This window comes from Vigna radiata, chromosome 4, assembly GCF_000741045.1.
Source record: "Vigna radiata var. radiata cultivar VC1973A chromosome 4, Vradiata_ver6, whole genome shotgun sequence".
NCBI classification, from domain to species: Eukaryota; Viridiplantae; Streptophyta; class Magnoliopsida; order Fabales; family Fabaceae; genus Vigna; species Vigna radiata.
This window is the reverse complement of record NC_028354.1, coordinates 4,612,822-4,625,887: the sequence shown is the minus strand read 5'-3', so window position 1 is coordinate 4,625,887 and position 13,066 is coordinate 4,612,822. Positions and strand designations below refer to the sequence as shown.

At 35.7% G+C, this 13,066-nt stretch overlaps 2 protein-coding genes across 5 annotated transcripts; both read right to left on the bottom strand.

Annotated features, from left to right (window-relative positions):
* Positions 1–1,466, bottom strand: LOC106759210 (DNA damage-repair/toleration protein DRT100). The gene has a single exon (XM_014642266.2). The coding sequence runs from the start codon at positions 1,317–1,319 to the stop codon at positions 219–221; it is 1,101 nt and encodes a 366-aa protein (XP_014497752.1). The 5' UTR covers positions 1,320–1,466; the 3' UTR covers positions 1–218.
* Positions 1,467–3,592: 2,126 nt separating this feature from the next.
* Positions 3,593–8,195, bottom strand: LOC106759209 (protein FAR1-RELATED SEQUENCE 4). Of its 4 annotated transcripts, XM_014642265.2 has the most exons (5): positions 7,979–8,195; positions 5,164–7,342; positions 5,034–5,081; positions 4,007–4,060; positions 3,593–3,820 (listed from the first exon to the last, which is right to left on the bottom strand). In XM_014642265.2, the coding sequence occupies exons 2-5, from the start codon at positions 7,213–7,215 to the stop codon at positions 3,758–3,760; spliced, it is 2,217 nt and encodes a 738-aa protein (XP_014497751.1). In that variant the 5' UTR covers positions 7,216–7,342; positions 7,979–8,195; the 3' UTR covers positions 3,593–3,757. The 4 variants fall into 4 exon arrangements, with proteins under 4 accessions (XP_014497751.1, XP_014497750.1, XP_014497748.1 ...); XM_014642264.2 differs by having other exon boundaries at positions 3,593–4,060; positions 5,164–7,360; XM_014642262.2 differs by having other exon boundaries at positions 3,593–4,060.
* Between the last annotated feature and the right edge of the window lie 4,871 nt (positions 8,196–13,066).

Here is a 13,066-nt window from a genome sequence, read left to right as displayed (position 1 = left end):
GAGGGAAGAAAACTCGAATTTTATTTAGCGTAGCGCCAAACATATATATATCACTTAAAAACAGAACAAATACATGATCATGCAATCTAATTTCCTATTGCAAATTACAGATATATAGTTTGGGAGAGTGAGTTTGTAATAAGTAATAAAAACAGTAATTAATTATTGATTGATTGATTAATTAATTAATTAATTGTACAATATTTGTTGGAGGAAGATTAGCAAGGTTTGAGTGGCTTCCCGCAGAGACAATCGTTGTAGACAAACGACGACGCTTCGAGATGATCGAAGGGAGATCCAAGGGGAATCTTGCCACAGAGATGGTTATGACTCAAATCCAAGTGTCCAATGTAGGAAGCAGAGGAAATGGATTTGGGTATGGCCCCTTTCAGATTATTGTAGGACAGATCAAGAGCAGTGAAATAAGACCTTGGCCCAAACGCGTTGGGTATGTTACCTTGCAAAGCGTTTCGGCTCAAGTTTAGGTCACTGATCCCGGAACTAAACAGGCTCACGGGAATGGGCCCAGAAAGTTTATTGAAGTCCAAATTCAGAGTCGATAGCACCGCCATTTTACCCAGAGACTGCGGAATCAGCCCAGAAAGTTGGTTCCGAGACAGATCCAGATCTGCCAGACGGTAAATGAGTGAAACCGAGCCCGGGATGGGCCCACTAAGGCGGTTTCCACTCAGCAAGGCCCTGCTCAGCATTCGAAGAGAACCGAAGTTCCTGGGAATGGGCCCGGAGAGGAGGTTGTTACGGAGATCCAAGTGCATGAGACTCGTGAGGTTCGCGAGCGACGCGGGGATCGTGCCGGAGATTTGGTTGTCGGCGAAGTTAAGCACCGTGAGGCGCTGGAGCCTGCCGATGTCTGCGGGGATGCTGCCGGAGATGCGGTTTCCGATGAAGTCGACGATGCGGAGGAACGGTAGGGTTGTGATGCAGCGGGGGATCTCGCCGGAGATTCCCTTCCAGTCTGCGATGATGATGCTGGAGAGACGCGGGAGCTTGCAGATCGCCGGCGAGATGTAGCCGGTCATGTAGCCAGTCCGGTGAGCTCGCTCGAAGATCGGCTCCTCCGACTCGCCGCGGAGGGTGATGTCGGCGACGCGGTGGGTTTCCTGGTCACAGCTCACGCCGTACCAGTTGTGGCAGCAGTCGGCGCCAGTCCACGAGTTGAAGATTCCGAGGTAGGGTTCGTGGAGCGCCGCCCTGAAGGCAAGCAGCGCAGCCCTGTCGGATGGCGGACACGAGCGCACGCCGGAGCTGAGTGCCATGAATAACAGCAGCATCCCGGTCATAAACCTAGCCGCACCCATTTTGATTGCGGTGGAAGTTGGTTACGTAATACTTACTTGCGGTGTTTGCAGCCTACTATATGGTGTGATGTCGTGAAAACAATGTATCTATCTGTGAGTGAAGTTAATAAAACGGTGAGAAGGTGTGTTTGTGTGGCTACTTGCATGGGAGTTTTGGATTCTGACAATCATATTTATACTGTCGATTGAAGTTTTGGTAGAATGACGAATTTGCCCCTTACAGAGTTCGCAACTGGTGAAGTGATCTGGATAAAATTTCTTCTCTCTCTCTCTCTTTTTAAATAATTTGAAGAAATATTAAGAGGAACACGTGAACATGGGAGGGATGGGATAAGCTTGTGGGTAGAAGGAAATGGTGTGACAGATGGAGATTATGCACATGGTGGAGAGACGAGAAAGGTCAAGGAACTAAATTATCACACTTTCAGGCTTCTATTCTATTCTATATACTCCTATCTTTTACACTTCTATTGGGACCTCCTAAATTCAAACTCCTTCTCTTCTCATTTATTGTCAAATTATAAGTACTAATTATTACTGTGCTTCTTTTTTTCTCATCACCAAATGCGACAATGACGTTTTCCCATCGTTTTATATTTATCTTGTTGGTGTTGTATATGTTTTTTTTTTCTGTTACGGAAAGTTCATTTAAGTGAAGTCCTTTAATTAGAGTGCACATCTATAAATGTAATGTTCATTTCAAGTTCTGAGAGCTGTCAAATGGAGGAATGTTCATGTGAAGCTTGGATTTTAATACATGTGATTAAATGCGGCCAAAACATTATTAGAAATTCTTTCATTTAGTTTGTCAAATCAACTTGTAAAAGGAGGTTCATGAACTTGGGAGGGTTTTTCTCCTAGGTAAATGGACTTAGGATGCTGTCATGTTCCACCAATGGAGGAGTTCTGCTAATAGTATTAGTACATTGTAATGTGCCCCCACAGGTACCTAAATCTTTGTCTCCCTACTTATTTTGGACTTAGGGAAAGGAGGTTTACTTCCATAATGAATGCACTTGGTTTAACCTAATATGCCGCAAAAATAACTATTGTTGTCGGTATCAGAATCTGTGTACGTGAACCTGATTAAAAGGTGTATCATACTAGTAATTAATCCAGTTAGCTTTGTGGTCACACTGAAAAATGACCCACTTGCATATGGGTCCTTTACCGCTTGTCGATAGGGACAACCCCAACATATCATTTTTTTTTTCCTTTTTTAAACGATCTCTTCACAAATAATAATTGCAATATCAATTTGTACTGCTGTTATGTTTTCTATACACATACTTTGTTTTTCATGTGTATCAGATTTGGAGAACGAAAATTGTATATTTTTATCTGTCAAATCAAGAAATCCAAAAGCGAATGCAATAACTCGTTTAAAATATAGTTTGTCCATGTGCGCGAGTTTCTCAATTATTTTAGCTCACTGGCTTTGCATTGAGGAGGAAGAATCCGACCAGCCAGTAATGTCCAGAAAACATTATCCGCAAGATTTTGTGCCAAGTTATGGGAATCAGGAACAATAGCATAAAAAAATAAAGAAACATTGTCAAATAAACAAGTTTTCTTTATCTTGTTTGTTTCTACTAAGATTTCGCACAAAACCTGACAGTCAGGTGGCACACCAACTTTTCCCTCCATTAAATTTGATATAAATAAATAAATATAATACAAAAGATGCACGAAGTTCTTGCCTACTTTGAATTTAGTTTGACTAAACGATTTATAACCCATGATCCTGCCATTTCTTACGGTAAGATGATTGTCAACAGGCTGCATGTGTCTCCATGTGGAAAATGATCTTCATTCAGATGATTGGTCATATATAGATTCCTGGGAAACAGTAAGATATTTGACGTACATCTACCTTCTCTCTTCCACCCAACTTCCATTTCCTTATAATCTCAATCTTTCTATTCATTCTTTATCTCATCGTTATAGTATTTATCATAAAAGCATTTACATGAATTTCAACCACAATGCATCCATGAAATAGAGTTTTTCTGTACCTTCGGAACACTTCGACTACGAGTTTTGATATATATAGTTTTTAATTTGACAACGGCATCACTTGACTTCCTAAGTATTCAATTTACAGTTATCTTAATTTGAAGATTGTCAAATTATTCTTTTTATATTTTAAATAAAAGAATGAAGACTAAAATGGTCAATCTTTATAATTTTAATAATTGAATAATGTTTTCACAAATTCAATTATTAAATCGACCATTGTTTGTAATTCTAAAGATTAATTTCATATATTACTCTTTTCATCAGAAATGATTCAACAATAGTGGAGGAAGTGCATTTGTTTACTCAATAATATTGAGTTAAAAACTCCAATGCGTCAAAGTTCAACCTAACAACCAAAAAGAAAAGAGAAAAGAAAGAAAAACCAACTAGATTGACCATTGATGTTGAGCCTACCTTTTTTAGAATATAAGGATACTCAAGTTAGCACAAACTCTCTCACATTCAATTGCCACCTGGCCTCTCTGCAACACATAACATAAAGTGAGAAGTATAGTGCCTTCGAATAGTGCCAGTTCTTATTTACAGCCCTGTGCAAGGTTTCAAGATCCATTTAAAAGCAAATTCTCATCACGCTAACGATTCTCATGCATATGAGGTGAAGGTGTAGTGTGAAATGGGGCCGAAACATTATGGAACAGAGAAGGTACCACGTTGTGAAACTGCATTGGCATGACACCCTGCGATCTCGGATCAGTAAGCTCCTATAACATGCAAATAAAGAAATCAAAACCTTTGGACCATGTTAGACCCCGTTCTGTCACTAATATTTGAATGAAATTTATGAAATTGTTTCATTAAGAATACAGACACTGAATGTTTGCAGGCATTGACACAACATAAATGAATACGCAGATGCAAGATTACAGATACCGATCAGTTCTTTCTGTACATGATATGCAAAGGTTAAAATCTGCATAATTTATCATCCAATAAAAAATCTAAACTCGGCCTGCTCTCATTTACTTTCCCCTTCTGAACACAAAGTCTCAACATGCATTTGTCATTGATAATCAGATCAGCTTGAATTATCCCACAGGTAAAGACGGACAGTCAATTAGTCCTCAAATCACATAACACACTAGCATGACAAAATATTCGGTGAAAACAGCCTGTAGGACAGCGTTATCCTCCATCAACGGTCTATTGAAAAGTTAAAATATCTAAAACAGTCAAAATCATCAAAACAGGACAAAACAGACCAAGGCTTCAAATGATTCTCTCTGAGAGAGACAGTGACAGATAAATCTAGCTTGAAAACAGCACACTAGTTGCAACAAAACAGCACATATTCCTCCCTTGCCCCTATGTTTTCTCTTTTGGATAGATTTTTTTTTTTCACTTAGGTTCTTCCCAGGTCGTGGCTAATGGTGTGTTTTGAGGGGATGTTGCTGTCTTATTAAATATGCAAAAGGGTCTCCGCGGCTCTACTGCACTCCTAGCATCCTTTTTTCTTTAGTTTTCATTTTATTTAATTTATTTTAAATTTTTCAATGCTTGAGGATATCATATTATGTTCTATACATATAACAAAACAAAATGTAGTAGAAGAGCTCGGTCCCAAAAAACAAGTTTCTCATGGAATTTGATGAATTGGCAAAATACATTCATTAAAAATACAAGAAAATATAACGATGGATATATGATGGCAATCATAAGAGTCACGGAATAGCATACCATATGTTGAAAACCATCTTTCCCACTACCTGCTTCAACGAGAGATACCTATAGCATAAAAGGGAACAAACTTGGTTACATTTAATAAAAAGTACTAGGAGGTCAATCATTAAAGAACAGAACAGCTGACCTTTCCTTTATCGCCTCCACTGTTTTCAATACTTCCTTGATTCCTACAAGCTACACCAGTTCTCACAGCTTTCTTTCCCATATTCAGTTTCGGACCAGGGGCCTTATTGTTAGATGTAATAATAGATCGATATTCTTCTTCAACATTACAAACATGGGTACCTGAGGAATCAGGTCTCATACCATTCTCAACAGGGTTGCTAAAATTTACACATTGTTTTAGTGCCTCACTGATGGCACCTAAGGCCATGTAGTAACTTTCCTCTGATAAAGAACCTTCTTCGCCTAATATAATGGCCCGCCTACACAAATCATTGAATCTCCGCACCTTTGATTGAACCTCTTCCAACTTTTCACCAATAGGATGCCTGCTCATAGCAGCATTCGTCCATCTTTTCAATATATACTTTGGTGGAATGCTGAAAACACCAGACATTTGTAGAACAACAATAGCATGTCTGCAGAGATAACCTTTATATTCAAACAAACGACATGAACAGCATATATCTGAGCTGGAGGTGTTCCATTCTACCAAATAGTTTTGATTATTTTCAAAATCTTTAACAGTATAAGCAGTAGTCACGCCGTCACTTTCTTTCTTAAGATGGCAAGCAGCTGCACCCAACACCTCAACCTGGAACTTTCTAAAAATTTCATGTGTGTAGACTAACAGCATTTGTTTTTCAAAAGGGGAAGGAGACTTCAGGTCAGGTGTTTCATGCCAGGCATCAAAATTTGCTTTGGCTTCCTCTTCATGCCTGTCTTCAAGAATCACTCTATATTGTTCTATAAATTCTCTCAAAGAAGAATCAACATGGATATACTTGTCAACCAATGAATTTAAACATTCAGAACGAGAACTAGTAGACAAGCCAGCAAAGGAAATATCTTTCATAAATGTTGGCACCCAATATGTGCGGTCATCATATAAGGATCGAACCCACTCAACATCTCCAAGGCTAAAGCTGTCAACCAACTTCCACCATCTCTTTTCAAATTGCTCCTCATTCCATGATTTGTATATACATTTGTTAAATTTTTCCATAAAGCTATCATGCCATGCGCCTAAAATTTGTAGTTGCTTTGGTATCTTTTCCAAAATATGCCACAAACAAAAACAGTGGCGTGTTCCTGGAAGAAAAGTGGCAACAGCTGCTTTAATAGCGTCATTTTGGTCAGTCAGAAGCACTTGTGGTGCTCGCTCCCCCATTGCTATCAGCCATGTTTGCAGTAACCAAGCATAGGTAAATATTGTCTCGTCAGCAATCAATGCACAACCAAGCAATGTTGGTTGAATGTGATGGTTTACTCCAAGGAAAAGTACCAACGGTATTTTATATTTGCTAGTAAAATATGTTGTGTCAAAAGAGACAACATCAGAAAAGTACGTAAAATCTTCCAAGCCTTTAGCATCAACCCAGAACACATTTCTTAGTCGATGTTCTTCATTCAAATCAACTGCATAGAAGAATTTTGGGTTCTCTTCTTGCATGTGCATAAAGAGTTCAAGAAGTAATTGAGCATGTCCTGCTTCTAGAACCAAACTCCGTCCTTTATCATGTTGATGTTTCACAAAGTTTTCTAAGCAATCGACATTCTGATATGCACTAAATAATTTAGAAACTGCATTTGAGGATTTTCGCCTACGCACTCGAACATCATTACCTAGTGGATCAGAACTCCTGTGACTCCGGAAAAAATGAGCTTGAGCTGGTAAAAGTTCGTGATTATGCTCCTTCACGAAGCTGTAGACATACCATTTACCATCTTGCCTTCTCTTTACATGCATACTAGCTTTACAACCAATTTTTGGAGAAGGACGTGGATTAATTGCATCATCAGATTGCTGCTTATTACCATATCTTATACATGAAAATTTGGCATCAATAAATTCTTTGGATGCCCTAGATCGCCGGCTGCTCAGCTTAGCAGTGCCAAACCCTGCAGACTTAGCATATTCTTTGTAAAATGCATATGCAGCTTCATGAGATTCAAATTCCATCTCATGATGAGGCTCGGAAATTGAGCTACCCACAACGACAGAAGAATCCATAACTATTGCAGTCAATATTCAGAGTTCAGCTCCAGTTCACTTCCGAAAATGTTGTTTCACATGTCCAAAAATATCACACAGATGAAAGATGCAAAGGTTTGTCTCAATGATCCCACAAAGGTGGTACCTGATTGGAAGGGCAATGCTTCGTTGAGAAATTGTGCCAGGAGTAAATCAAAGTTACTTTAGATATAATTATACAATCTCCATTAAAGAAATGAAGGGCGCAAGATTTCAATAACACAATCAAAATAAACAGTACAAAACAACTAAAGACATTTCCACACGGCTATTTAAGTACACAAGTATGCATAATTCTCTATTATCAGTCCACTTTAGCAGAATCTAACTTTATGATATCAAAGAAATAATAGAAACAGATATCCACTTTTCCTCCACTCTACGTTTCAAATATATTGTTCATTAATTTAGATAAGAGGAATGGCTCTCGCGCAATTCACACCACATTCATGATTAAGTAGCCAACTGCGTTGTAGGTGTTAAATGGGACACTGAACACACTCATATGCTAAAAAGTTAATGCTTACTCAATTAAATTTATCTATCTGAAGTCTCAACGTGTATCCAACGATGCTAAAACCATCCAGAGCTTAAGCAGAACATCAATTGATTTATCAATTATAGAAACTGAAGCAGTTTGCCAATTATTTAGCATCGGCTTGAAAGACTATGAAGCATAAAAAGTAAATTGAAGCCTAAAACTTCCAGAGATTAAGCGAAATTTAAAGAAAGCAGAGGTAACCTTACTCCCAGTCGAACCCTTTTCCAGCTGCTATGAGTTTGATGCGAGAAACCTGCTTCCATACGCGCAGATCCAAGCCCTGACCAGGTGCTTGAGTAAACTGATAGTTTTCTTCTGAATTTGGCTTTGAAAAAGAAATTAGGGTTTATCTGTGAATGATTACAGAGTTCTACTTTCAGGAAAGAGAACATAAACAATTATACAGAGAGATACACCATTTACCATTATCCTTGGTCTTGTATTTTAATGAAATAATTTTACTCCCTAAAAATAATTAAGCAAATTTTCTTTTAAAAAATAATAGTTCACACACACATATATTAAATTATATTATTTTTCATTTTTCTCATAAATTGTTTATATCTTAATATGATAAAAATATAAATATACTTACATGGAAACGTATATGTATAAGTAAAATACATGATCAATTAGTTTCATTAGTTATATCATGTAAATTAGTGATGGGTCTGCAAAATATATTTAAAAATAATTATAAATAATTAAAATTACTATTGTGTGAGTTTACATTACATATTCAAATGTATGCGTCTTTGGTGTATATAAATTTTGAAAGTATACAAATTAAAAATATACATATATTTATTTGCAATTTCGAAAAGAAAAAACTAAAGAATACCAAAGTCAAATATAAAAAAGTTCAGCCCTGTTAGTGAAAAATAAAATAATTCAGTGCATACCATTCTATATAAATAATATGATATCTTTATTAAATTATTTTCCTTATGAAATATATAAACATGTTTTAAGTCTAATTTTCATATGCCTTTAATTTTATTATTTAACCGGGAAACAATAATTACTTTTTTCACTCATATCTTTTATTGACTGATTTTAAGTTAATTTATTATTATTTTTATTTGTATTTTTATTCAGTTTACATATTCAACATTATAAATAGAGATAATATGGCTATGTTTAACATAACGAAAGATTAATTTTATACATATTTTTTACTATATTCAATATCGTATCTTTAACTTGAAGTTATTTTAAGAAAAAAATGTTGTTGTCTCTGTCATTACACCTGTTGTTGCTGGCAGCGGTGTCATCTATCCTTGTTGGCGGTGTCATTTATCATTATCGACGGTGCCAACGTCTACCGCTGTCACTACTGGAGTTCTAGTTTCGACGACGATCACATGATTTTGATCATCTCAGCCAAGTGACCACCACATCATTAACAACGCCTTTGTCGAAGCTCATGTGTGCTCTCGGCGTCTTTTGAAATTGTGGATTTGCCTATTTTTTGTTGTGCACGGTAGCATGTCTAGTAGTAATCCAAAGCGTCGAGATCACCCATTTTCCTATTTCAGGTTCATCATGCGTTGTCGCACGTTCCGTATCTTCTGAGACAATTATTCAAAACATCGATGAAATATTAAGGGTTTATGAAAGGATAGAATAATTAATATGTTAGTTAAGTGTATACACAGAAGAGTATGCTAGTTTTGTTAGTTGGAGGGAAAGGGAAAGCCCATATAAAAGGCCTAGGGAATATTGTACAATTTTAGTTTTGAACATTCTTTGAATAGGTAGGACATTTTATATCTTGTGGAGGAGGGAGATATCCCTTTGGAGGTATTGTATAATTGAAAATGTAATTCACATGTAGGAATATACACAATTTTTTCTTCTTTTTCGTGTTGTGCATGAGTGGTATTGAAGTGACAAGATAGTTCTTGATTCAAGAACCTATCATTTTGGTCCGACCTGTGAATTCCGAAAAGGGAGTGAGATGGAGGGGAAGTTACACACATTGGAAAGTCGGATAAAAGGGAGGATGAACACAATCGAAGGAAATATGAGTGCGTTGGAGAATATGGGAGAAGAATTGAAGGCAAATGCAATAGGTATTCGTCAAAATTTGAAAGAACTTACGCGGGTAGTAGGGGGGTTGGCGCGAAACTTAGAACGACATTCAAAAGGGAGCCAAGTTTCGGTTAACGAGAATTGAAGAGGGAGAAAGGATAGCTCGAAAGAGCAATTGAAGGATGACCGAGGAGACATGCAACCCAATTGGGTGAAACGAATGGAATTACCCACTTTTGAAGGAGTCGATCCAATGAGGTGGGTTGCTGGGGTGGAAAATTTCTTCGAGATACAGAGAGTTGCAGAAATGGAGAAACTCTTATTAGCCTTTATATGCATGGTGGGAAGCGCCAACTATTGGTACAAATTTTGGAAAACCAAAGTCTCAAATCCCTCTTGGGAGGACCTGCGAGAAGTGCTAATACGGAGGTTCGAAGGAAGGGAGAGGGGAACTGTGTTTGAGAAGCTGATATCCCTGAAACATAGGGGCGCGATGGAAGACTATGTACAAGAGTTTGAGATGTTAGTAGCTCAAATGAGGGGGTGACAGAGGAACAACTAATGGGGTAATATTTTTTCGTGGGGCTAAAGAATGACATTCGTAGTCAGATTAGGCCACACAACCACAAAGATTTGTTAACAGCCATGGAAGTAGCGAGGGATGTGAAAGAAGCTAGTAAGAACCCAAGAATGAGAATTGTGGAGCAGGTATCAGGGAGGAATATGTATGGTGGCAAGGTCTGAACCCTTTAAGGGATAACAAAGTAGGTAAAGGCCAACAGAGAATTTAAGTACGGTGAAGAAGGAGGGGAAAGTGGGAGCACGACTTCTAAGACTGGAAGTAACTCCCTGGACGAGGTGAGAGGCAGAGGGGTAAGAAATTTACCTTATCCCGAGTATATCAAAAGGAGGGAGGAAGGAAGATGCTTCTACCGTGGTATAGCCCTAAGCATTGTTGTTACGAGCGAAGTATGTGGGTAACCATTCTAGCGAAAAATGAAGAGGAAGAGGAGGAGGAGAAGGCAGAGGAAGAAGAGCAAAAAAAAAAAAAGCAAAAGCACATGGACTTGTCCTATTTTTCAACAGGGGGTCTCACACAGCCCAGGACAATGAAGTTACAAAATGGGTTAATGGAAAAAGTGTAACATCCTAATTTTTGGGATGTCCCGATTACGAGTAAAATTTAAAATTTTTAAAATCATAATTTCGTTGCAGAAATCCACTTATATAATACCGAAATTAGTAAAATAAAAACGAAATAAAATAAACCCGATTACAAGGTCTCTGACACATATAGTACAAAAACTTTAAATAGCACAAGTCTTTTTCCTACTTTTGTGTCTCTATCATGCATCTGGAGTATATGCAACATATGCTTTCGTGTAACCAAAAGTTATACGATCATCACAAAACACACAACCACAAATACAAACAAATATGGATACACAACTACATTATAGAAGAACGGAACCACGATTATACATTCATTATAGAAGAACGAAACTGCAATTATACATTCACACATTAAGCACATCAAATAAAACAAGCAAGGTCAACTTCCCTTACCTTAATTGAAGTCCAAGCTTTCTCCATTGTCTCATGTTGCAACTCCAAGATCATCTCCTTAGGTTTAGATGCCCTCTTATACTATATCCATTAAATGACTAAGGTTTAAAACATAAACAAAGTAAACTTTAACTCAAAACAACAGAAAGTGTTAGCACAAAGTGTTAGCACTAAACGAATTGAATTTCGTTTAAGTAATACTATAAATACTATTATTTAATATATTTTATATATTTTATAAAATTAGTTATTATAATTGATTTTAACTCACTCATTCAAGACTTCTCCACCCATAAAACTCAATCATAATAAATTATATTAGCATTAAAAAAATATAAATAAATAAAAATATATTTTATTTTTATATTTTATAGTCTTACATATTTCATTTTGCATATTATTGTTATTTTATATATCATAAATCACAAAACCATTATAATAATATAAGATAGACTTATAAATTAAACTTTTTTTTCCATTAATAAAATATTAACAACTAATAAATTTTTATATAAAAATATAAAATAAAATATTTCTCTGTAATTTATTTTTGTTTTCGAACCAAAATGAATTATTTTATCTAAAATATTTCTCTGTAATATTTCTCTTGAATAGCCAACGATTACTATCTCTAATCACTTTAATCTATATCAGATCTACAGCACGCTTATACAATCAAATAATTTTCTCTATATTGTAAACTCAACTTACATTTTAATTGAATTATCAGATAAAACTCCTATACGAAACCACAAAAATTACAATTAATTATATTGATGTTTTAGACTTCAGGATTCTTGTTTTCAGGCAATCTAATTAACAATTTCATGAAACCTCTAAAGTAATACAACCAAGATCTAATCCAGATTTCGTTTAATTTTTTTTATTAAAGTATGTTAAATTCTTCAAGAAATTTGTGAAAGAATTTTATGTTAAAAAAATAAATTAGATTAAATTCGCCTATACATTTTAAAAAAATTGTGAGGGGAAACATTGACTATTCAAGAGTAGGGAGTTTAGAATTTTAATTATTCAAGGGCTTGCTAAATTCAATCAGGTAAAATGAATCAACTGTAAAAATGTTCATTAAATAATAACATTTTAAAAGTCAATATATTTTAATTATGTCTATATTAATATCATTTTAAACATTGATTTTGTTAACACATTAAAGAGAAAAAAATTGTTTGTATGCAATGACCCCATTGTTCATTCAACTCTTATTTATTTATTTAGAATACACATTTTGGTCATCGGGGAACCCTTTTCTTGTGTTTAAAACATTTAAAATCATTAATGATTTTTAATTACATTACCTTAATAATTCTTCTAAACTATTTTCTTACAACACTTATTTTTGAAAAAAATTTCTGTCAATCATTGCACAGTTGAGCTTCCTTACAACTTTATTATTATCTTTTTTTCATTAACTTCTTTCCTTAATTTTACAATTATTATACATAATAACATAAATACAATCTTTATTATTAGATGTGAAAGGGTAAGGTAAAGTTGTAATTTTTAATTACAAAACCATTAATATTTTAATATCTAAAAAATATTATCCTCCTATTTTGAATTTTGAATAAAATAGGAAAATAGGGTACAAAACGGTGTGACCAATCGCGTGAAAGGGATTTTTGGATTTTAGTTTATTTGTAAGGTTTGTCTTGTCCTGATTCACCATTT

Coding starts and splice junctions, on each gene's coding strand:
- LOC106759210 (XM_014642266.2), bottom strand. CDS start 1,319: ATGGGTGCGGCTAGGTTTATGACCGGGATGCTGCTGTTATTCATGGCA.
- LOC106759209 (XM_014642264.2), bottom strand. CDS start 7,215: ATGGATTCTTCTGTCGTTGTGGGTAGCTCAATTTCCGAGCCTCATCAT. Junction 5,082..5,163: donor GTGGAGGCGATAAAGGAAAG/GTCAGCTGTTCT, acceptor TTTATGCTATAG/GTATCTCTCGTTGAAGCAGG. Junction 4,061..5,033: donor AAGATGGTTTTCAACATATG/GTATGCTATTCC, acceptor TGCATGTTATAG/GAGCTTACTGATCCGAGATC.